Raw genomic sequence first — 26,497 nt, forward strand, 5'->3', positions numbered from 1 at the left:
CAGTAGGCACTCACACCTACAATACACCTAGCAGAAGAGTGGAAGACCTCTGCAATGAAAGCTCTGAAACACTGAAGAAACTAGGGGAGGCAGGAGAAGATGGAGAGACCGATTATATTATTGGATCAGCAGAGTTACCATGGTGACATGTCTACACCACAAAATCAAGGTAATATGAAGTAGTTGACCTGCAGAAAAACATTACATTGTTGCTGATCTTCACACAACTAGTAAGCGGAAACATAGAAAGCCTGACAACAAAAGATGTCACTCTTGACCACTATGTTTTATTGCTTCTTTGTAACTTTCCAAAGTGACCTATACCCACTTGATTAGTTAATTGGGAAAGGAAGTGAAATGTTTAAGGAGTTAAAGAATCGCCCAGAACCCTCCTCATCCAGTCCCAGAGCCCCTCCTCCCAGGACCAGTGATTCTCAGTGTCAAACAGTAGTGGTGTCAGCAAGTCATTCTGACAGAAAGTGCGTGTTTCCACTGTCTTCATCACTATTTCTTGGTACTTACAAATAAAATTATTTTCTTAGTATAGGAAGAGGTAGAACCTTAAAACTATGCTTACTGCTCAATATTAGAAATAAATATCATTAATCACCATTCAATTAGGAGAGATATAGCTAGCTTATTAACAGGGTTGAGTTTTTTTAAAAATATGATAGTTTATTCTTTCAAATTTTATTCACAAAACTCTATAGAACTAATTTACATATTTACTTTGTGATAAAAATTCATACTATGAGATAACATTTGTAATTACTACACATCTTTAATAAGTACAACCTCGAAATATAATCTTATTTTCCTTTTTTTTCTTTTTTTTCAACTTTTTAAAATTCTTTTTTAATTAATTTATTCTTGTTACATCTCAATGTTTATACCATCCCTTGTATCCTCCCATTCTTCAGGAACAGTCATAGGGGAAGGGAATAATGGGAAAATGGGAGGGAGGGAAGAATGGGAGTTTTTTTATTGTTGCTTAAACTGCTTAACTATTTTTCACTAATCTCTTTCCTCTCCCCTGTGTTCACAAGTACATTCATTCTCATTCAGTCTGTGGCTTTTATTTTTTATTTTTTAATTTGTTTATTTAATCACTTTACAACCTGATCCCAGGCCTCTTCCCATCTATTCCCAGTTCCACCCTTACGCCCTTTCTCCCATACCCCATCTCCTTCTTCTCAGAGAAGGGGAGGCCCCCAAAGGGTACCAACCCACCTTGGCATCTCATTTCACTGAAGTACTAAGTGCATCCTCTCCCACTGAGGCCAGACAGGGCAGTCCATCTAGGAGAAAGCATCCAAAGTCAGGCAACAGAGTCAGAGGCAGCCCCTACTCCTACATGCTGACCAAGCTGCATATCTGCTACATATTTGTAGCAGTCCATGTGTCCAGTCCAAGCGTGCTCTTTGGTTGGTGGTCTGGGTCGGAATGTGTGTACTATGCTTCCATCTCGTGGCAATATTGCGCCATTACACCATAATGAACAAGGCTCATTCTAGGGCCATTATACAGCTGATTCTGGCAAGGGTGTGAGAGGGGAGTGAAAGACATATACTCGATAAGAACCGCATGACTCTAGGAAATAGAACTGTTGATTGAGAACAAAGATTTAAGTGGAAAGGAAAATCTCATGTCTTCAAAAATTGTATTTTTGGCATGCCATTATGTTTCCAAGTATACTTAATTCGCAACATAAATTTAAAGTTCAAACAGATGAACTGACCACTCATTCTCAGTCCTAACTTCACTGCACAGTTGCTTCTCCCTAGTCCCATGTCAACTGTCTGTAGTTTCAAACAACTATAGTTCCAGATTTATCACCAAACATTGTGATATATATAGATAGATATATAGATATAGATATAGATATCCTGTTTCATTATCTTCAAAATACTACAGTGTGACAACTATTTGCAGAGTCTGCATTTTACCAGAACTAGATAGGGTTGAAAGTATATGGGAGGAGCCTGGGAGATGACTCAGTGGGTACAGAAACCTCTTGGCAAGCTTGCTGCCCTGAGTTTGACTCCCAGGACCCACATGGAAGAAAGACAGAGAGAGAGAGAGAGAGAGAGAGAGAGAGAGAGAGAGAGAGAGAGAGAGAGAGAGAGAGAGCCCATATGCAGAACAAATGAATAGATCTAAAAAATGTTTTATCTCTTGTGGTGTGAACAGATTACATGCAGGTACATCATCTCATGTAAGAGACTTGAGAATCATTGCATCTCAGCCTCCCTCGGCTCCTGGATCCAATCCTCCAGTAAAACCATGGAATTACTGCATAAAAAGAGGCAAGGAGCTGATACGGACCGAATGACCTCCAAAGCCCTCTGGGTTCTGTGACATTCTATGACTACAATTTCCAGATCAGTACATTTATCTCCTGTGACATCACATACAAGCACACTTGGAAATCTCTGGGGCATTAGGAATATTATCACTATTGTTGCTACTGTTGTTGATTGCATTTGATCCAACTTCTAAGGAGTTTTGCTCTCTTCTTATTTTCCTTTGTGAGCTAATGATATCTACACACCCAAGAAGAATGTGAGGGAGGGCACAGCCATGCCTTCTGAGTTCACACTTGGTTCCTGGCCAGAGAAACAGGCAAACATCATCAGAATGGAGGAAGAGTGACCAGGAGTCAATTTATGCAGGGGACAGCTGAGAGAAGCTTCTCCCAGGAACATGATTTACTTTGTTTCCTGGTGGTCACCACTTTCTCATTTTGACAGATGTGGTTTTCTGCTCCCCTGCCCCCTTAAGGTGCTTACCAGGCTTGCAAAGGAAAACACTAAAGGGATAAGGTCAACAAGCCGCCTCAGCACCAAGAGACAGATGCTTCATTCTAATTGAATGAGAACTCTAAGACCTCTCATGAACCAACTGTTTCCACTGTAAGCTGCTGGCTTGTTGTTATTTTTATGTAGAGCATTCTGATTTAAAATCATCACCAAAAATCATAATCACTTTTTACATCTTTCTTAAACATTACAAGCAGTTGGTATAGAAAAAAAGATGTAATAAAGAGTATCTGTTTCTTCAGAAACTGCAAAGGAGGAGAAGAAATTGAGAATGCAGGTGAGGAGGAGAAAGAGAAGAGGAAGAGAAAGAAGAACAACCTACTCAAAACACAAGAAGTTGTAATGCATGTGGTAACAGGATATACAACCTAAGTTAAAATACATTCATGGGATAAGTTAACAACATACATGAGATATGTTCACAAGCTCACAAGTCTATCTGAAGCAATTTGCAGATCTTGTCATATATTTGTCACTGGACTTTCCATCTTGTAATACTCTTATTGGAGAATGTTAATTTCACTGAATACCCATGCAGTGATGTTTTACACACATACGGTGTGCTGGCTAAATGTTGGTCATCTTGACACAAGCTGGGGTCATCTGGGAGAAAGTAACTACAACTGAGAAAATACCTCCATAAGACTGGCATGTAGGCAAGGCCCTATGGCACTTTCTTGATTAATAATTGATGTCGGAGAGCTCAGCCCATTGTGAGTGGTGCTAACCTGGGCAAGTGGTACTGCTGTACATAAGAAGCCAAACTGAGCAAGCCATGAGGAGCAAGCCTGTAAGGGCTGTTCCTCCATCAGATCTGCTCCAGTTCCAGCCTTAGGGTTCTTGCTTGAGTTCCTGGCCCGACTTGCCTTAATGATAGACTATGGACTGAGAGCTGTAAGACAAAGAAAATCTGTTCCTCCCTGAGTTGCTTTTGGCCACAATACTTTATCACAGCAATGGATGCCCCCAAGTAAGATATACAGGGAATATTACCAGCCAGAGTTTTCACTCTCTGTATGTAGGCAGCATGTTTTTAGGAGCATGTATGGCCCTAATTTAATGGTGACAAGTTAATGTTTGATGCATTAGCCAGTACAGTAACATTTCACTTAGAGGTTGAATTACTTTTGTTATGGAGGGGATAAACTATCATCTTAAAATGAGAATGTTTACTTGAAAATATAGTAATATGGTTTTTCTACTATGCAGTGGGGAGGGGTCTGTGTGTTTGAAGGGAGGAAATGATTCCTTTCTGAATTAAATGAAACCACAGGATAAAATAAGAGGTCTTGCAGTGTGTAATTAAGATTACATTAATCATCTTTCTCTCATTAAGCATATTATTTTACAGAGTCATTACATATATTCAAATTATATTGCATTGGATTAAGAGGATTAGAGCCTAACCTAGCTTCTTTGTCCTCTGAGGATAGCAGCTGAGAGTTTATTGAGTGGGGAATCAAGCATCTTCCTAAGAGCCTTCCCTGGAGAGAGGGAAAGAAGAAAGCATTGCTTTATTTTCCTTGCATTGCCAATGAGGCAGACAGACACATGCCTGTGCGATGCCATTCTGTTTAATCTAAGGTGGAAAGGGGCATCCCTGAAAGTTATGTCTGCTTTTCTCCACCTTAGTTCATTTTTATGACATGATATTGATTTTTTTAAAGACACGTGGGCAGGACATCTCAGTAGCTGTGTTGGGGGCAGCCACCTGCAGTCCTTTCTTCTGGAAGACATGGTCCTGGCTGTGTGGTTGCTCTCCTTCACCTACACCTGGATTACATTGATGCTGGATGCTTCTGCCATCAAGAGGCCACACCAGCAATGCCTCTCTTCACCGAAACAAGCCCGGTAAGATACAGAAACATAGTCAGCAATGGTTTCTCTCAACACCTGCCTCAGACCCTCTGCTAATCTAGAAATGTATCTTTAATAGAAGCCCATCGTTGTCACAGTACCTGTGTCTGAAACAGCACTGACCCATCAGAAAAAAATCATGCGATCTTCCATCTCTGGCATTGTTTAGTTATGTTTATTTGGAGAGCAAATAGTTAAATTTTCCACATTCCATTCATATGGACTATCTTTCAATGTAGTTTTCAATGTGGAATGCGCTTATTAGTAATGATATTTGTTTACAGTTTCTTCAAATTTTGAATTAGTAGTTTAAGAAACAACTTCATTCCATGTCAGTTTTGTGGAGAGCAATTGGTATTATATTTTAAAGAGATGGCATAAGGAAGCACTAAGACTATTTGTTATCTGTTGAAAACCGTGTTACTATATTTAAAATATCTTTCTGAAGATCAGCTCCTTGTCGTTGCTATTTTCCCATCAATAACTTGAGATGCCTGGATGTGTGCAGGAGAAATCAGTGCATTACAATGACCAGGGCATCACAACTTGCCCAGGGCTTTCCAGGTTTCACTGAGAGTGCCTGAGTTCCCCAGCCTTGCAGAGGGCACCAATTAGTCATTCTTCTCCCCAAAGAATGCCCTTGCAAAAATCTGCCTTTGTTATCAGATTTCTCAAAAGACTAAGGCTGTGAAATGACAGATGTTTGCCAGATTGGCCTCAAAGTCCTCTATATTCCATATTCATGAAACACTTACCACAAGATCAGGAGAAAGAGCACATATATTGAACCAATACCTTCAGAATATGCAGGTTTAAAGAAGACAGGAACTATGGCCTGATTCCTGATCTCCTTTGTACTTTTTAAATGTATTTTAATTGAAATAAAATTATGTAATTTTTCTCCTCCCCTTTGCTCCCTCTAATGCTCCACACACTCTCAAGTTTACAGTATCTTTTCCTTTGACTGTTATTTCTATACAAACACACACACACAGGTGTATACACATATGTGTATGCACAAATATATACATTCAACCATTTTGTTGTCTGTGTATATGTGGTTTCTGGGCTGACTGCACTCTGTGTTGGACAATCAATAAAAAAGTTCCTCCTTGGGAGAGGCTAATTCTCCCAACAGTCATTATTTGCTCTTTGCCCTTTGTCTGGGAGTGAGACCTCACGAAATCTTCCACCTTCCACATTAATATGTGTACTGATATCACATTGCTCCAGTCTTGTTTATGCAGCCATTTCTAGGAAAGACTGTTTCACAGCCAACTTCCTTGTATTTGGCTCTTTCAATCTTTCCACCTATGAACCATGACAATGGCCGACATGGCAAGATATAGATAAAGGTGCAGTGTCACTCACGTGTTGGTGTCAACAGCTGTCTGACTGGACTTAGAGACCCATTCAACAGCAGAGAAAGCATGCCTGGTACTAGAGACTGAGGCAATAGACCTGAGATGACACCAGGTCTTGCTGAGTTTAACTCCATGCTGGGTCCTCTCTGAAGAAATTAAACATTAGAATGTTTGGTGAATGTAAAGTTATGACAGACTATATGTGGTTTGGGGTTTTGCTTGTTTCAGATCGCTTCCAATATTCATGTAGTTTATTCTATAGTAAATGTGAAATATCATCTATCATTGAAAGCAAGAGATTCTTTCAGGCTGATCTATAGATGCTTAGAGATGGAAAAGATAGATTATAATAAGAACTATTCCATCATACCATGGCACAGTATCTACTGGAAGAAAAGGCATACACCTAGTGCCATCATACACTCATAGCAGCAGAAGGGAGTAGCCTGCCCTTTTAGAATGGCACACACACAAGACCAGCCCTATCAACATTCAGTCAAGAAAGGGGGTGACTCCAAAGTCATCTCTGAACCCTTGGCTATCGGGTGGAATCTAGGAATGAAGGAATCACTGTACTCGATTCAATACCCTCTTCTCAGCACCCAACAGATAGATCCAAACACAGGGTCAGGGTGACAGCCTGGTTACAAAAGAAAACAAATGAGAGAGAAATTTGTTTGTATGGTGAACTGTGAACATCCATGTTGGTGGTGGTGGGAAGGTGGGAGATAAATGTAATCAGTGTGCATGTATGAAGTTGTAAATAATAGTAATATTCTTTAAAGCTATACTAACCTCTATATTTACCCCTTATTACATGTTTTTATTAAGTCAACTGGAAACACAAAGCCTTTCTGGTATGGAGGAAACGTTTCCCTTAGGTTAAAGTTTTCTTTTTATTTCCTCTTAAAAGAAAAAAAAATTTAAAGGTTGTGTAGGTCAGGTTTCCTCCTGAGGAAACCCTGGGGTATCTGCTGTCTGAGGCCCAAATGCTTATTTTCCACTTCTGTGTGTAATAACTGAAGAGCCCTTGAGGCCACAAGCCAGACTATGATTCATGCAAATTCACAAGAGCTGCTTTTTTGCTGCAGTGAGCAATCCCTAGGGCGCCAGGGTTTGTGTAAGCCACCAGCCTGGTTCAAAGCAGCCGCTCAGGATGAAACAGACCCACTTTCGCTGAGTGAGCCCAGCAAACCAAGAGCCAGCCTCCAAGGCGCTCTCAGCCTTCCCTAGCACAAGTGCAAAAGCATTTGGCACTGACTATATGGGCTTGCTTCAGAGAAGTAGGGCCAGGCTTTCCCACACTTCCGTGGTACATATATATCGCCACATTCTCTGCGCGATGCCACCTGGTTGCCCACAACCAGTAATGGCACAGCTGATTAACAATCCTCCCCCTTAACATGAATGAAACCTAGCAGAATGACGATGTAAGAAGGCATAATCTTTGTTTGAAAATCACACAATTTATCCTCGCTGCTTTGCCTTTGTATCAATTATTCAGAGCCCGGCTTTCATGCAGTCAAGGCCTGTATATATTATATTAATTGGGCTATTTGTTTTCATTAAGATTATAAACTTGCTTTCCACCCAAAGATATCCTTTTCTTAGGCTCAATACTTTAAAACATTTTTTATTCTAATATTCTCCTTATTTTTAAGAATGATGATGGGGGGAGAGAATATGCATAAGAAAATGTGTGGCAAATGAAAAAAAAAATTTTTTTTTTGCCTGGAAAAAGCATCTGTTTCCACTGTAGGTAGTTATGCTGTCCTCAGACTGTCTAGGCCTACTATAGCTGTATGGCTGAATTTAGTAATTAATAAACTATCCTACACTAGGCCCATCAATATTCTATTATAGTGTCTTTGCTTTGTTTATTTATGCATACTTAACTGTAACTTATTTAATTGTACATTTTTATGAGCTAATCTTAATAACATTTTATTTTATAGAAAGCTTATAAATCTTCTGGAAACTAAACAGTTGGCTCTTATTACCTGTTTAGAGCACACTCCGGCAGAGATCTGTATGGTAATCTACAAATTATTTCAAAGGCTACAGTCAGTGTGCATTCTGACCCAAGCCCAGCACCAGTGTATGAAAGGTCACCCAATATGACTGTGGAGACATTAGAACAATTAGCATATTTCTGATCTTTTTCAAACAAGACAGGAACTCCAATTTTCATATTAAACTGTGTCACCTACAGTACCATGTGAGCTACAAATAATGTCTACAAGCAAACTCTAAAACTGGTCCAGTTTCTTACCATATTTTTCAGACTATAAGATGCACCTGACCATAAGACCCAGTTTTTATAGCAGTAAAACAAGAAAAACAGTAAAAAGACCAATCGGACCATGAGGCATATCCTAATTCCTATGTCTTATGGTCTGAAAAATACAGTAATTCCATGAGGGAGTCTGAACCCTCCACCCTGAGCTCATGGCCTGCTAGAGGCCCAGGTGAGATACAGCAGCTGTCTCCAGTGGAGCACTCAACTTGCTGCCTGTCTCTTGCACAGAAATGTTTGCTTGCACAGGTATTCCCTTTACAGGCAAAAGGTACTGAGTGCAGCCCGCCATGTGTTCTGGATGGAGTTCAGGTGTCTAGGAGCTGTTCAGGCAAGGCCGCAAAGCTCTCCTCAGCCTCCCTAAGTCTTCTTACAGCATCACGGACCTAGAAATAAATATTTGATCCCCAATTAGGAAGGTTTTCTTAGTGCTCAAAAGTGAGGGCAGATGATTCTTCCCTGACACTCTACTGTATTGTGAATTTGTACAGTATAAGTTCACAGCCTAAAAGAACTTTCTGGTGTATTTTACATTTTTTAAATAAAAAATAATGTAATTTATTGTACTGTGCAAGTTTCAATCTGGGCTTCTGAGTTCACTTCTAATATAGCTTGAATAAGAAAATGTTCATCCTGAGTGAAATTGGTATATCTTTCAACCCTTGTCAGAGAAGCATCTTCTTGTAATAGACAGTAATAAACACAGAGGTCTCCAACTGCTCAGTGTGCAGAGAGTGAGGGACTTAGGAGCACTCAGACCTAAATGAGATGTCTTTATCAAACCAGTGCCCTCAAGCCTCAGGGATCTATGAGGAAGAGGAGGCAGGGAAAAAATTAAGAGCCAGAGGTGGTAGATGACACCAAGGAAACAGGACTGGTTACATACGAGTCATAGAAACTTCAACTGCACACACAAACCTGCACAAATTCAATCTACATGGTCCCAGAATGGAGAAGTGGGCACAAAACCCCACCACTATTCACAATTGATACCTACTGGGAAAGACAAAAATTAATTTTCTCCAGCAAATTGCCACCAGTTATGTCAAACTGCACTTCAGCACAGGCCTGACACTCAGGGAGGGTGGGAACGGGAAGATACAAGTGAGGGGGTAACAATTGTGATGTAATGTGATTTTTTAAAAAAATGACAAAACCAGGAGACTTGTAGAGTACCTCTAGAAGATGGATTCAATGTAGGAGTTTCCAAGTTCACGTCTTTTTCCCAAAGATAATAAGAAACTATTCTGTAGTTAAATATGAGTGGCTATGGCCTGCAAAGATAAATTCAGGTTACCCCAAAATACCGTATTCCAATGTGGTTTGTGAAGTTTTTGTTGTTGCTGCTGTTGTTCTGTTTTGTTTCTTGAATATATGATTTTTATACAATAAAACTATTACATGCATTATAAATAAATACTATATAATTACAAACATATATAAAATACAAAGTCAGAAGTTTTCAAAGCAAACACCTGTATTCACAAGGTATTGTGTATCTTTAAGGGTACATGCAAACTATCTGAGGGGGATGTCGTCACGTTCAAACTCTAAACAATTTCTGGACTCCATTCTTTATGGCCTCTTTATCTTATTAGCCTGAAAACCCATCACAGTCTCCTTCGTCACCTGCCTCTGTCACATGAGACTCTGTCTCATATCACAAAACACAGGCATCTCCCTCCCTCCTAATCTTGCTCTGTGCTTTCCTGGCAAACAAGAGCTTCCTGTGCACAAGGAGACAATTATGAATGTTGGGGTTGAGCCAGTGATTGACTCTACTTTGAGTAATGTATCCTTTCCCACTGGTTTGTTTCCTGCCTTCTTCTTTCAACAAAAATTAAAGGAAGAAGAATCTAGTTAATTTGTTAGGTTATAAACCACTAAAAATGATTGTGGGTAGTTGGTCGCACAACGCAGCTTTTAAAAATATAAGTCAGAAGGAATGTAGATAATTTAGTTATATTTTTCAAACAATTCAAAAATGTTTTCTTGAAATTCACTGTACTTACACATACATGAACAAAATTTAATATTTTCATCTAAAAAGCAAAAAAAAAAAAAAAAGGAGCTTATGCAAAATCTAGTTTTCCATTTGTTTGTTTTTCAAGACAGGGCTTCTCTGTGCAGGCCCAGCTGTCTTAGAACTCACTCTGTAGACCAGGCTGTCCTCAAACTCAGAGATTCACCTGCCTCTGCCTCCTGAGTGCAGGCACCATCACCACTGAATTCCATTTCTTAAAACATAAAATAACTGGAGAAAAATATACTCCCAAAATATATCATCATTTAATTAACAAATTCACTTTCACTAAAGTCTTATTCTTAAATTTAATGGAAATCAACATTTTTATGAATTATTGTGCTCTTTTTGTATTGGTAATATATATTTAAAGGTTAATATCATCATATATATTATTTTTCCCAAAAATACTTGTATCATGAGTAAAAAATTCTATGAAGCAGGTAATATAAATAGAAATTCTAAGAAAATAAATAATAAAATAGTATATTTTTATTTTATTAATAGTGTTTTATTAATTTCATATCATTATTTCATATAAATATATAACTATATGCAAATTATATAAAATATAGAGTAAATATACATTATATATAACAATACAATATAATTTTATTGCTGTTAATGTGAAAAATATATATTTATTCATATATTTTTAAATACTTAATGTAGGTATTTAAGTTTGCTGAATACATTTAAAGGAAGAATGTTCTTCTAAGTCATTAATACATAAATATTTTAAATGTATTATGAAAGAATTAAAGAGATTATTTATATTTGCTTGGAGGATTTACTTTACAATTTTCAATTATGTGTGTGTATGTGTCTGGGTGTGTTTGTTGGGGGCGGTGTCTGTATGTGTCATTCTATGTGTCTGTGTTTGTGTGTCTGTGTGTATCTGTTTACATTTATGTATTTGTATGTGCCTGTGTTGCATCTGTGTGTGTCTATATGTTGTGTGTGTATATATATGTATGTGTGTGTGTATCTTTGTGTGTGTCTCTCTCTGTATATGTGTCTCTGTATCTATGTATGTGTGTCTCTGTCTCTGCGTATGAATCTATGTGTGTCTGTGTGTGTCTTTCTGTGTGTGTCTATCTGTGTGTGTCTCTGTCTCTGGGTGTGTATCTGTGTGCATCTTTCTGTATGTGTGTGTCTATGTGTGTGTGTGTGTCTGTGTGTGTCTCTGTGTGTCTATATGTATCTGTGTATATCTGTATATCTGTGTGTGTCTGCGTGTCTCTCTGTGTGTCTGTGTCTCTGTGTGGGGCTCTGTGTATCTGTGTATGTGTGTCTGTCTGTCTGTGAGGGGCTTTGTGTGTGCGAGCACCGGTGCCTAAGGATGTAGAAGTGTGATATTCCTGGAGCTGAGGTTACAGATGGTTATCAGTTGCCCCTCATGAAGACTGGAAACAAAACTCCTGTCCTTTTCATGGTTGCAAACACTCTTACCCACCTAGCCATCTTTCTAGCTCCTTTAAGTATTTAGTGCAACAGCTATGGTGCAGTGTATAGATTTCTAAAATTCGTTTTGAGGGTACAGCCAGCATCTTCTCAGAGTAGCTAAAAGAAAGGGGAATCAAGCTGAGATAAACATGGGCCACTAACTGCAGGTCAGGGAAGATGAGGGGCCTGTGCCCCACTGATGCCAAGGCAGCACTTCCCAGCAGGCCTGTGCTCAAGTGTTCTTGGAGTTCTTAACCTTAAAATGTATCTGTATTTCAGCCAACAGACACATTAGTCACATGTCATTTAATTGTCTCAAAAAATCATTAACAAAGAAGTAATATTCACAAATTTCCATCTACGCAAGTTACAGCTACACTCTCCTTTTTACAAAAGAAGTAGCCAGCTTTTATTAACTATGTGCTGTTTGCTACAGAAGCCTGAAAAAATTTGTTATAAATGCAAATTTTATATTCCAAGCCTACTGAATCAGAAACTATGGGCAGAGGCCCAGCAAACCAGAAGAGATGGACGCATGCCGGAGTGGACATTAATTGAAAGCTCCCTCTTGGTATTTGTGTACACGTACATGGGTTTGTGGGCGTAGGAGGTGTTTATATGGATGCATGTGTATATGCAAATTTGTGGAGGTCAAACTCAGGTGTGGTTCCTCAGGAGCCTGTGTCCTGAGACAGGGTCTTTTACTGACCTGGGCTCACCAGTTAGGCTACTGGCTGACAAGCAAGCCTCAGTGATCTTCCTGTCTATGTTTGAGGAGCTACAGAAACATGCCACCATAAGTCACTTTGGAGGAAGGGTTCAGGGACCAAATTTATGCTCTTATGCTTGCTCAGGAAGTACAGTACTTTACGACTGTCTCCCTTCCCCCTACTATTATTTCTTAATAAATAGTTTATCCTAGCTTCTTAGAAGATGTCCTCTAGTTCGTCCTAGCTTCTTAGAAGACGTCCTTTAGTTTATCCGAGCTTCTTTTGAGGAAGCATTCTAGGTGTTCAGTTATTCACAGGCTCAACCTATTTAAATGTATTGCCTTCTACTCAAAAGAGACTCTTTTGCTCAACCGTATCTATTCGTACTATTAGAAGGAGGATATATATCTCTAAACTCCTGAGGATTCAGCCAGAAACACCCCTATTGAGAGATCACGCTGGACCATCTCACAAGCCCTAGTGTATCTCTCCCGTCAGCTGCTTCAGGATCTGAAATTCTCCTACTCAGAATCACTCTCTGGAGTCCAGAAAATGCCTCCAGTGCCAGTGAGGGGACTCAACAGGTATCCCTGAGGTTGAGGACCTTGGTTCAATCCCCAGCACCCACAAGATGGAAGGAGACAATAGAGTGTAACAAGTGGTCTTCTGTGTCATGGGAGGCACATGAAGGCACACACACACACACACACACACACACACACACACACACACACTATAGCAAAACAAATTAGATAAGTTGCTTCCACAACTGTTTTGTTAAATTTTTCATCAGTGGTACTAGGAAACGGTTGCTCAAGCAGAAAAGTAGTCCCAGGGTCCCAGCAATGTGCCCACATTCACAGATGCCCAGAGAAACAGGACTTCACAGAAAGGAGTTGGCCATGCTGCCTTTGACTACAGAAGGAATGGTGGAAATAAATTTCCCATATCTCACCATTGGGTTTGCACAGGTCCAACAACCCATGAGTCCTGCAACCTGCCATAACCTCAGCCTCTTCCCATGCTCTCTGCTTATTCTGGTTCTGAAACCCCTGTTTCCATCAGGGTTCTGTGATGGTTTTACTTGCTTACTGCTTTGATGCGGAGATCAGTCAATCAGTGTCACTCTACTGTGTGTCTTGTTCAGATGCTCTGTCTCCTCACGGGCAGCCTTAGCTGGTGTGAACGGCCTGTGAATACAAACTTCGATCACCTTCTCCCACCTAATATTTCTCATCCAACAAACATAGTCTAAGAATGACGTCTGTTTATGCATTAAATCCCTTTTTGTCTGCTATTTCAAGTACTCTACAATTAGTCTTTACTTCACCTGCTCTACCCTTATGTAACAAAAAACAAATGTTGGCAGACCTTTGGCTTACTCTGAAAGGAGATTTTATGTGTTTACTTCAGAACACGCTATGCTAAGATGGCTAATGGTGAAAAATGTTTGTATCTTAAAAGCATTTTGTGCTGGCTAGTTTTATGTCAACTTGACACAAACTAGAGTTACCTGAAAGTAGAAAACCTCAATTGAGAAAATGCCTCCATAAAGTCCAGCTGTAGGGCATTTATTAATCAGTGATTGGTGGGTGGGACCTAGCCCATTTTAGCGTGGTGCCATCCGTGGGTCCCAGTTTTGCAAGATAAGGTCGCCTACACTAAATAAACCCTTTCTTCCCCAAGTTGCTTTGGTCATGGTGTTTCATCACAGCAATAATAACCCTAACTTAGAAATATATATATATGTTTTTTGGGGAGTACAGCATACGGGAAACCAGGATGAGGAAAGACGACAGTACTAAAGCTTGGCCCCTGAAACGCGAGCAGCTGCTGCATATCGAGGACCATGATTTCTCTACGCGGCCTGGATTTGGAGGTGAGTGTTAGCCTCAGAAACCCATGGCAAATGTCTCCCTCAGGAAACAGCAAACAGCGTCATTTCCCCTTAAGAGTGTGGCTGCTGGAGGCCTTCCCGTGCTTGCGCCAGCGCTGCTAATGGGCTGGATTTTCAAAAACTAAAAATAAGAAAGAAGACATGGAGAGCGGAGCGGGTAGGGTTCTTGTCGAGATCCCGTGAGGGAAAGGGCATCGGTGTGGAAGCGATCAAGACACAATGTGGAGTGTGTGTGTGTGTGTGTGTGTGTGTGTGTGTGTGTGTGTGTGTGTGTGTGTGTGTGTGTGTGTGTGTGAAACTATCAAAGAAAAAGTAAAATACATTGTTTTAAAAACAAAAAAATATTCATTTCTTTCTCCTTTTGAAACTCTGTTTTTCTTTCTCCACCTCACTATTTCTCTGAATTTCCCCCAAAAGATGCCAAAGCCCTTAACTAATATTTATCTTCAATAAGCTGGTGCTCATACCAGAAAAAAATCATACCAAGTATGGATAATATAATATGCAACACTGGTTCAGGTGTAGTGGTGTCTGCGATTCTGTGATTTCTAAAAATCAAGTCACTTGGCGTCGGATCCTTTGGAGCCGCTAGAGGGCGCCGGTCGCACGTGAATTGTTAGAAACTGGCAACAGATGTAGTTGGAAGCTGTGGGTGATGCGTTCTTCTCAACAGAAATTCAAGATTTTTTTTTTTTAAGGCTCTTGTGAAAGGTGCTGCTTTACTTGTTTCTTTCTCAATATGTTTACTATCTGTATACAGGCGGGCTGCTGGCTTTTGTGTGTTTTGTATCTTGATAACTTTACTGCAAGTGTGTATCGGCTTATCCGATAAAAAACAGCCGTGGGTGTTTTTATGGTGGAGTCCAGGAAAGGCTTTCTCCTTTCCGACGCGTGCCGCCTTCTCATTCAGTTGTCTTACTGCTCTAGCTAAGACTTCGAGCCTGGATTCCTGGAAGCTAGAGTCCTCAGTTAAATCGCTCCGTTGTAGAGGAAAAGGTTTTGTGGTTTTGCTTTGAGGGACTTTAGCAAGAGAGAGAGAGAGAAATGGCTATACTTGTTTACGGACCTTAAAACAAACAACTCACAGACACTTTATTGTTCAATATGTTCCAAGGGATAGCAGAAGCGCCAGTGTGTTTGGCTAGGCTCTGGAGCTCAGACCCAATGCGGGCTTCTGAGTAGAGTCAACACTGTAACCGCATGCCCAAGCGACATGATGCTGCAGAATGCTAAGGCTGCACCTCCTTTCAAGGTAAAATACTTTTGCCTTCATCCTCCACCATCCTCCCCTCCAGAGAAGCATAAGATGGGCTTGAAATGCCCTCTTCGCCTGATCTGTTAAACTACATGTTAAGATTTTTTTTTTTTTTTTTTTTTTTAGTGATACTGCCTTCTTAAATCATTTTTCCTGGGGCTACTTTATGATTATTAAATCTGCTATTGAAGCATGCGCCTCATACTTAGTGACAGATAGCATATCGTCTCCCAATTAAGAAATTCTTCTGGCCACCGTAGGCTGGGCTAAATGGTGTTCAGATGGCCTGTTCAGTCACTCCAGCAGGAAAAACTCATAAATGCGTTTCCTCCGAGAAAGAGGCTTTACCCTTCCTTTGCTCAGCTTGAACAGAACAGTGCCTTCTATGGTGACCCATTTCTCTGTTCTCAAATGGCTGCCTTCCTTTGGGAAATCAGGCTACGAGATGCGAAAGACAAGCTTAATTTATGCACACACACCCCCTTTTCTACTTGTCCACAGCAAAACCTCAGGAACATACTTCTTTCTAGCTAAATGTAACTTCAGCACTTCTCTTGCCTTAATGTGTTTTCCTAATTAGGTTTAACATTAAAACCAGCTGCTACTGGGCTGGTATTTTTTTTTTTTTTTTAACTTTTATAAAGCATTAGAAGATTAATTGACTCATTATGCGGAAACAGGAGGATGTAAATTTAGGGAGCTTTTTGTTTAACTTGGGTTATAAATTGCAGCTCATTTTCTTTATTTACGTCCTCTCCCCACCGTGTCTCCTATAACTAAAGGCTTTTTGTTTCAGTTGTCCGGATGATGATTGCTTTGTTTCTAGAAAGTCAATTCAGCATCTAGATTCTCGCTGCTGAGTTGAGACAAAAGCTATGATTATCAAAGCCCCTTGCGGGCTCTGAATATCACAGAAGATGCCTGGGAGTCAGGAGACTGACTCCCTATCCCCACCACCACCTGGCTCCAGATTTCAAACAAGTCTTGTTATTTAGCCCCAAAAGTTCATACAGTGATCAGCTGGAGGGGGGACAAGCCATGCGTACCAGTACCTAACGAAGTGTGTGCAAGGGTGTGAGATGGCACTTTGTAGAATGTATTGTAAGGGTACAACAGAGATTCATAATTTCTGCTTAACCCTAATTAGTCTACCTGCACTGACAAAAGATCCTTATATACATAAAAAGCTCTCCAAATGTGTGTTACCACCTAGTTAGTGATGCTTGGAAGTTAATCAAATAATATTTAGCTAACTTTTATTTGATTTCACCTATAAACTTGGGGGGGCAGTTCTTTTAAAGGTATTACTATTTATGATGTTAAGTCTATTGTTGACCCAGCAGAGGGTAAATGTTAGTTAGCAGAACATTTGAATGGGGTTAAGCGCAGGGCTTGGTATGCACTCCTTCATTGTTCTCCCAGTAGCCCTATAAGGCAGTATTTGTTCTGTTTATAGATTACTGAGCTGAAGTGTGAAGACACACAAGAATTGTAGTCCCACTTTGATTTTATAAGACTACCCATGCTGATGTCTTTTTTTTTCTTTTTTTAATGTTTTTTATTATTTTTCTTTTTTACATATACATTTATATTATTACACACACATATATAATAAACTACCTGCAGCAAGAAGAACCCAGAAACAATCAGGAATTACATAAATGTTACCAGTAGTTTTACAATTAAGCTTAGTTGTTTAGGGGTTAAGATGTTTTTAGGTCTATGTAGATGTTTTTAGGTTGATAGAGATGAGATATGCTAGATATTCATTTAAATTCAGAATTTTAGGCTCACCAGGATAGGAAAGACATTTTCTTCAAGGTTGACAAATACAAACAGCCAAAACACCATGCTGATGTCTTAATCCTGCTCCTTCCCTGTGAAACAGTGACGTTTGCAGGCTTGAGGAGCAGCCACTATTCCCTAACCCTCCATGTGGCTTTTACACCCCCTCACCTTCTACTTAGCCCACAGGTGGCAGAGCATGGGGTATTACACCCTGGTGCTGGGCGCCCTTGACGTGGAGCTCAAAAGAGACAGATGTGAGGCCGGACAGCATCCATAGACGCACCTTGTCTGTGGAATCCGAGGAGCTCATCTGCATATAACAGTACCGATGTGAATGGAAGAGAAAAGAAATAAAAGATAACAGGAACTCGTCTCAAATGAGCCATGCCATGTCTTACCTCCGGTGTACCAACAGCCTTGAAATTCCAGTTGGGTTGGCAGCAGAGGTGTGAACAGATCATTGAAAGTTAGCTTTCTAAGAGGCTCTTCGGGAGAGCCACTGGTCTCCCCATAGCTTAAGGGAGTGTTTCCAAGCCTGCCACCATGACCTGAGAAGACACTGACCTGTGCGGATAGATAACTCAAGTCCATTGTCGGAAATGGCACAGCACTTGCATGCACCCTGTATCCATTCTTCCAACAAACTTTAGATTACTTCTAATGCCTTGTACAATGTAAGTGCTTTGTAAATTGTTCTTAATAAGGCTTGTTTGGAAGACAGTGATAGGGCAGGGGAGTAGTACGTGTTCCCTTCACAGGCAGTTTCGAATATCTTAACTGAAGTTGATTGAATCTACGGATATGAAACTCCTGGGCTCAAGTGGCCGATTGCCTTTAAAAGATCCTAAATCCAAGCTGTTCTCTGGTTTCATCAGAAAACGGGTGAGAGGAAAATACTGCACATGTGTGTGTGTGTGTGTGTGTGTGTGTGTGTGTGTGTGACAGAATATTGATAACATATATGTTTTAATGTATAATACAGAATAGTGCCCTACATTTTCAAAAGGCATAACTGAGCAAATAATATTAATATACTAAGGTCCAATGCAGACTATGGTCTATAAACTGTACTGTTTATAACCTGCAACGGGACCCTTTAAATATCTCTGTGCAGATTTTCTAGTAGAAAAAAAATCAAACTTTTTTGGAGTTTCTTACTCCATAATATGTAACAGTGATGAAGCTGTGTTCAAATTCTCATCTGTGTGACGCTGTTCACGCTTCACTTGGGACATTCTGCCACCCTTTCCAGACCCTTCCAAATCTCATCCCCTCGAAGTATTAGCATTAGTGACAAGATTTATTCACCATGAAGGGCCACATAGCGTTCTGGATGAGATGTTCTCATGAATTTTTATTTTGATTATTAATTCAAGTGAAAGGGCAAATGCAAAATCACCAACGCTGAGCCCTGTGAAGAAATGATACTAAGCTGTTTCTGGGTTCGTACGTAGTCGAAATCTGCAGTAAGCAATGCTATTTATAGGATTGGTGTCACACAAGTTAATTGATCCAATATGTCAGGAGGATGGTGGTTAGGACACAAGCAAGGCATTAATAAAGGGCAAGACATTTGATATTTGAGTGACAGGCCAAGTGCCTGGCTAGCCGAGACTCTTCCAAATAACAAATGATAACAAACAAAAACAGAACCTGGTGCTGATAAGAGTAGCATGGAGGGTTAATGAGGTCCCAGAAGGGTGTCAAGGGAGGTGGCTTGTTTCAAAGCATAAAGTGCATCCAGGAGGTGGCTGAGCTGGGTGCATGTGTGTGTCGCACACAATGCACGCACTCATTCTTTAGCCAACCATGGAAGCTTTTCAGGATGCACTCATCTAAATCCCAAGATCTTGATTAAACAGCGGGGACTCAGCTGTGCAGGATTAATCTGTATTTGTTAGTTGTTTTGAGTTTTCATTTTGTTTTGTTTGTTTGTTTTTTTGTTTAACTAGGCCAGGCAATACGATTTAAATGAGAATGACTTACTATGGTAAAAAAATACACGCAGAGACTGTGCCTAAACATATGGATTGTGTCAACATAGATGCAGATCAAATTTCATACCCAAACTAAATGATAAAGGCAATCCCCCCACACACAACACACACACATACACAGAGGGAGGAAGGGAAGGAGGGAGGGAGAGAGAAGGAACAGGGAGAGAGGGAGGGAGAGAGAGAGGATGTTGAAATTAATTCTTAGTGGAACTAGAAAATTCTACAATGGCTATCTAGCCTGCCCTGTCTTGGTAGCCATTTACACTTTCTGGGCTTGGGAACCCCAGTGCTGGGGCCCCAGGTGCCAGGGAGTTTGCTGTCTACTCACTGTCTGAAATTGCGTTTCTAGGTGAATGAATTTCCTCAAAGGCTTCTAAGATTGTTTACATCTTCCCCAGCACCATCTGTGGTTGCTGATCTACAAGCTTAGAGGTGTGAGTCTGTAGCCTTGGTATAGCAGTCAAGACTTATCTCTAGGCTGCCAACCACTGTATGAGTGAGAAGGGCTGACACTGTGGGCAAGAGAGAAATAGGTTTGGCATTCCAAAGCCAAGGACTCTATAGAACTCACTGAACTGTATCATACAAAACACACAATCCTCTTACATATATTTCCAAAACACTGTTCCTCTTTAAATCCATACTAACAAAAAAAAAATGAAATTACAAAATTGGAGACACCACTTCTATAATATTACTTATTGTACGGGGAAATCTTTGGGACTTTCCAAGCAAATGAGCAATGGCAATTGGAGTAGCGTTTATTCTTGCATGTGCCTTGGTTATTATGCTTGAGGGCATGACAAATGATTCGATTAAAAATAGGTAAAATGATAAATAAAAATTATTGGAAATTTTGATAATGTTCAGTTTTTTAAGAATGGTCTTTCTCAGTTTTGGAAGATGTCCAAAATGATTATAATGCATTTCTCAGTAAATTATTCATTTTTCTTTCTAAAGGTTCCCCAGTGCCGGTGGGTATAGATGTCCAGGTTGAGAGTATCGACAGTATTTCAGAGGTCAACATGGTGAGTTTTCCCATAACACATTGATCATTTTATGAAAATAATAAAGTAATAAGTTTGAAATTATTTGTTTTTGAATAAACCATTTCAAGCATGTATGTTATTAATCTTTCCTTCTTTGTACCATATTACAGTGCTGGCTGCTTTTCTCCCTTCCACCCACTTCCTTTGCTCTCTGATTACACTCTTATCTTTTCTACCCATTTCTTTTTCACGATCTCTTGTTTATGGTTTCCTGCAGAATATCATGGTAACTGTACTGTCTGTCACAGTCTTACTCAAAGTGTATAAGAAAACCAACCATACAGCTTGCATACTATGAAGTGTCAGCCACAAGACCCATTCATAAAATGACTGACAGACTTGTGTGCCAAGCTTTATAGATTACTTCCAGGTGTTTTGGTTAATATTAATTCTGCTTGTTTAAAAATAACTAATATCAGGACATTTTGAAACATGGCCATCCTATTTAGCTCAGAAAATTTTGCTGATCCCGTGGTATGTTATAGAAATATAGAAAAGTTTGATGTTTCATTTTACTGTGTAATATATATATTTCCATTTTTTAAATTATTATTTTATTTATTGTCATGTGAAAATGCATATATAATAATTTTATATACATATGCATATTGGAAGTAAAACATTTAAAAAGACTAAATCGTTGGGTTTCTTTTCTTGGTGTTTAGCCTGTTTTTACCATTTTTAGGCATTTTTATATTTTCATGGCCTCAACCATACTTTTTCTATCTCATTTTCCCTATTTTTAATGGATAACGACTTTCTCTGTCTTGGTAACTTTCAGAATAGTTTTTCATTTAAGAGATTTTTCAGTGGGATTTGGCGGGGGTGGGGGGGCGGGGTTACTGTACAAGACTTAGTGTTGTGCCCAGCTTCTATGAACAAGCACTCGCATGTTTGTCTTACCTCACGTTTTATGTTAATTTATTTATACAGTCTGTGTTTTGATGCACCCTTTTCCTTTATGTTTGCATGCTGCATACAGTGCCTTTCTAAGACTCACTGTTCCTTTCCTCGCTTTTACCTAATGGCTGCCAACATCTGTAAGAGGCAGAGGAAGCCCTGAGTGAGGGAAGTCCCAAGTAACTGTGCTGGTGACGTGAACCCAGAGCTTCAGACTCACGGAGTGATGGCGAAGCCTTCTTCCTGGGGGCTGACATCAGAAGGAAATTGCACAGCTTTCCCTTCCATCCACGTGTGAAATATTGACAGCATGTGCAGAAAATGTCCAGCATAGCCTTATCCCTCCACCAGCATTTAGCCTGAAGACCACTCCCCTACAGAGATTAGCTAAACCTGTCCCCTTGGTCCAGCTGTATACTATAACCCCTCCGCAGGCTTCCTTGCCCAGCTGTAGGCTACAACTCTGCCGCTCCATTCAAGTTTATGTAATAGACAAGCTGAGGGTTCAGGGTTCACAGCTTCTCCAGCGGAGAACCCAGACTACCTGGTCCTCAGATTTTTTTTCCTACCCCTGTGTGTTTGCCCCATCATCATCCTCTGAAACACAAACATCAGGTTTGTTCCTGGAGCCATCCACCACCCCTACACCCGTTTTGTTGTCTCTCTTGTCCTCTTTACATGAATTTCCTACCTTTCGGTTATGCGTGTGTGTAAATGATACTCTTAACAGACACACACAGCACCAAATGAAGTGCAGCTTCCGAGTACATTCTGTACCCCATGTATTTATTTAATTTTGGATACCTTTACATAGATCCTGCACCCTCCTGTTGGCTCTAGACCCAAGGCTCTGCCTCTCTCTTTTCATTGAAATTACCCACCTGTTTCTTAGCATTATCTGAGATTGCAATTTAGCCTGACAGTAATCATCCTTCCTTTTTCACTTTAGACATCACAGCCGGGACTTTTGTCCTGGGGTGTTAAAAGTGTTTTAAATTGAAATGTCACAGTTGTGCATTTTATGAGGCATGCGCGTATAAAATATACAGTTTTATAATCAACACATAGCTATCTTCTCAAGAAAAAAAAAAAAAAGCACTGGATTGTCTTTTGAAATGCACAGCATAGCAATGTTTATCTTCATTGACTTCTGAGTGATCCCATACCAGGACTCCCTGCCCTGCTGGGAACCTGGTCCCCTTTTCTCTATCTTTTCCCACCATGCTTTGCTTCCGGAACCCTAGTAACCAACACTCCATTCACAACCAGGACAAAGTCAACTATGTTAGATTCCACATGTGTGATACTCGCCTTCAATAAAATCAAGGAGTGCTTCCTCCATTAGTAGGAATAATTAAAGTATTTTCCTTCTAAATTTTGCCTCTATCTGAAAAGATTTTGTTATTATCTACATATAGTAATCATTATACTTCATTCCCTTTTTAAAAAGCTTTCACGTGTGTATGCTAATGAAATTCCAAAGGTTGCCTATAGATATTTTAAGTGAAAGTTTTTATATGTACTCTATACCATATATACTTGTTTTTATAAAATAACTTTGAATTTAGCTTCTACATATGACTAAATATGCAAATACCACAATTAAGGGTAAAGGGTGAGAAAATAAACAAAGCCAAACTCTCTTAAGAAGCTGAAAATTTTAAGTTCTTGGGTCATTTCACTCTTTTGGGTCTGTGTGTGTGTGTGTGGGGGGGGGTGTGTGTATTCCTCCCCCTTAATGAATGAAAACTTCAGGAGTTGTGAAAAATCCCAGATAGATCTATACAACATCTTCTATGACCCATCCATTACCTGTGTCCCAGTGTAGGCTTAGAATGATCTTCAACATCTATTTAGTTCACGAAGACCTTGTTAAATACCCTTCGTTTCCCCAGCCCTTCCCCAAATGACAGTGCCATGAACTCCCTACAACAATGGCCCAATCTACACTGTCCTCACTGTTCCTGACTCAAAGGCTCTTATTAGTACTTCCTATTTGTCTAGTGGAATCCTAAAATGGGATTTAAATAGCATTGAAGTCATCCACAGTGACCTAGTCCACATGTACTATTCTTCTAATCTGTAAACTTCGAACTGGGCATCGTCTTTCATCCCTAAATTGGGTTTACTTTGCAGGTCATTCTCAGCTAAGCCTAGGCTGGTTTTATCATACCTAGTTAGAACATACGTTATGATATGAGTGACCTCCACCTATTGTACCCCAATTCATGCTACAGGTTAGCTTTTTAAATTATCTTCCATCCTTTCTTGCCTTACTCTGAATTCCCTTTAACTTCTGTCTCATTCTCCACTCAGTAAGCTTTTCAGCTTGAACCTTATGATGGTGTTGGCTAATGGAAAAGCAATTGGGAACTTACTCGTGATTGACAGAGGCATATCTTTTGTTTGAACAACGAATGCCAAAGTCTCGTTAGATAAAATCAGTTCAAGAAGAGTTAGATTTGGGTTGAGAAAGATGATGAAACAACTGTGGAAAATATTATTAGTATCCAGACCCAATGACCCATATGATGACAGGAACTTTCTTTTTAGCCAACCAAAATATTAAATGTAATATCTAAATGCCATGTAAAATTCAAACTCTTTAATGTTTGTCCATTTCTTTTCTGTTACTGTAATATTAGAATAGGTTTTATCCCTCATCAGCCCCTTGAGCCACACGGAACTGGATGTTAGCATAGACTTTACCCCTCATCTGCCATATTGGTTCAACAAGTCCAGACCCCCTGAGCCACGCTGAATTGGGAGCACGGGCAACTAGGGAGTGTGCATCTAAACACAGTGGACATTCCGAACTGCCATTTCACAGTATCCTTCCTATCTTTCAAGCACGGAGTGGTTACTGTCTGAAGTCCTGCGTCTCCAGCTACTTGCTCTCCATTAATAAATGCTGTGTTCATTTTCATGTATTCAATTTGAGATATCTGTTTTTTTAAGATGATTATAAACTGATGAACATAAAACAAATTTGAAGGTAAATAGTTTTATAATATAGCATATGCTATAGATCCAGCACTCAGGAGGCCACAGTAAAAGGATCCTGAGTTGAGATCTAGATTGTGTTTTAATTGTAGGACTATGTTTAAAAAGGAGTAGGAAGTGGAAGATAAAGAAAGGAAGTAATGGGGGCTGGAGAGATGGCTCAGAGGTTAGAAGCGCCACCTGCTCTTCCAAAAAATCCTGAGTTCAATTCCCAGCAACCACATGGTGGCTCACAACCATCTATAATGTGATCTAATATCCTCTTCTAGTGTGCAAGTGTACATGGAGGCAGAGCACTGTATAATAATAATAAATAAATAAATCTTTTTTAAAAAAAAGAAAGGAAGTAATGAAAGAAGAAAAAGGGAGGAAAGAAGAAAGGAGGAAGAGAATGAGAAGGCAGCATCAGGAGTAGAGGAAGGGAGTGAAGAAAACTGAGGGACTAGCTTCACCCTACATCTGTCTGAAATCGCAATGCAAACGATAAGGTACAAGTCACAAACACCTCGGCCTCTAGTGAGTTCATAATACTGAAGTGATGATCTGAGCACTGTCCCCCCTGGTCCTCACTGGTCCTTTTCTCTGTGCCCAGGACTTCACAATGACGTTTTATCTCAGGCACTATTGGAAGGATGAGAGGCTCTCCTTTCCTAGCACTACAAACAAAAGCATGACCTTCGATCGCAGATTGATTCAAAAAATCTGGGTGCCAGATATCTTCTTTGTCCATTCTAAAAGATCCTTCATCCATGACACAACTGTGGAGAACATCATGCTGCGAGTACACCCTGATGGAAGCGTTCTCTTCAGTCTCAGGTATGAGGGCTCCCTTTGGCCTTTGGCTGCCTTGGACCACAGCCATTTAACCAAACTTGCTGAGTCTCACTTCAGACTAAACTAACTGCTCTGCTGTCAGGCCCATAATGCTGAAGCCTGGGGCGCAAGCAGGGTATGTAATCTTATCCACTTCTGTTACCCAAACTTTAAGGAATTGCTTTCTGTTCTGTATATTCCCACTCTGGACATATATTGTTTAGACAAACAGAGTGGAGCTGAGTTCTGGAAATCCTTGAAAGTCTGCCATACAATTAGTTGTTTAGGTATGTGAACCCATTTCTGCTAACCAACTTCTTCCTTTCCCTGTACTCCACCAAGGAGTTTGGAATTAGCTGAATAATTTCTTCAAGGAGCCCCTTCAATTGACATATGAAGATATAATCAAAATACAAGTAAACATAAATTCTCTCACTTGCTTTTTGTTTTAGTTAAAACATGTATTCCAGCTCTTCATCTTTAATGAATCACACTTTATTTTAGCCAAATGGGTTCAGTGCATATGGAGTGGTTTATAATAGAAATTCTAAAAACAGTTTTTAAAAAGTTCTATATACCCCAGCAATTCGGCTTCTTTAATGCCCTAGAAATCTGAGACAGGATCTATAATGGGCTTAAAAAATGAGCTCTTTGTCTTTGTAAATTGTAGGAGTTGGTCTCTGGGAGAAAAAGGAGGATCTGTCCAAATGTGATTAAATTAACGATCTGTTTGTTTGTTTGTCTTGTTTTGTTTTGTTTTTAGAGACAGGGTTTCTCTGTGTAGCCCTGGCTGTCTTGAACCTTTCTTTGTAAACCAGGCTGACCTCAAATTCAGAGATCTGCCTGCCTCTGCCTCCTGAGTGCTGGGATTACAGGCATGTGTCACCACACTCAGCCCTAAACTAATAATGTTAACATGGGTAAATGGTCCTAGATTATCTGTCTTTAAATGCAGTGAAAGAATCTTTATAACAGAAAAGGAGAGGAAACCTGATACACGCAAAAGAAGAGTTGGCAATGAGATCCCAAGCCAAGGACTGGTGATGCCAATCAGTATAAGATGAATGGAGTTTCCCCTGAGAAGTCTTAAAGGAGTGATCCTGGACCTATGATACTGACTGGACCTCTGGCCTGCAGAACTGTGGGAAAGTGAATTTATGCTATTATAAGCTGTTAAGCTTATGGCCATTTGTTATAGCATCAGTAAGACATTATCTTTGTTCATTAGCAGCATTATTCACAGAGTAGCTATCATTAGCCACTTATAAAAAGCTATAAAT

At 39.9% G+C, this 26,497-nt stretch overlaps 1 protein-coding gene across 1 annotated transcript in view; it reads left to right on the forward strand.

Moving 5' to 3' along the window:
- The first annotated feature begins 4,554 nt into the window (after positions 1-4,554).
- The window catches only part of Gabrr3 (gamma-aminobutyric acid type A receptor subunit rho3), a 43,909-nt gene continuing 21,966 nt past the window's right edge, over positions 4,555-26,497 (forward strand). Inside the window, exons 1-4 of the mRNA XM_051150462.1 lie at positions 4,555-4,670; positions 14,282-14,394; positions 20,413-20,480; positions 24,997-25,228. Coding sequence (XP_051006419.1) covers positions 4,555-4,670; positions 14,282-14,394; positions 20,413-20,480; positions 24,997-25,228 — 529 coding nt within the window. The remainder of the gene's footprint in view (positions 4,671-14,281; positions 14,395-20,412; positions 20,481-24,996; positions 25,229-26,497) is intronic.

The sequence above is a fragment of the Acomys russatus genome, chromosome 8 (genome assembly GCF_903995435.1).
Source record: "Acomys russatus chromosome 8, mAcoRus1.1, whole genome shotgun sequence".
Taxonomy (NCBI): Eukaryota; Metazoa; Chordata; class Mammalia; order Rodentia; family Muridae; genus Acomys; species Acomys russatus.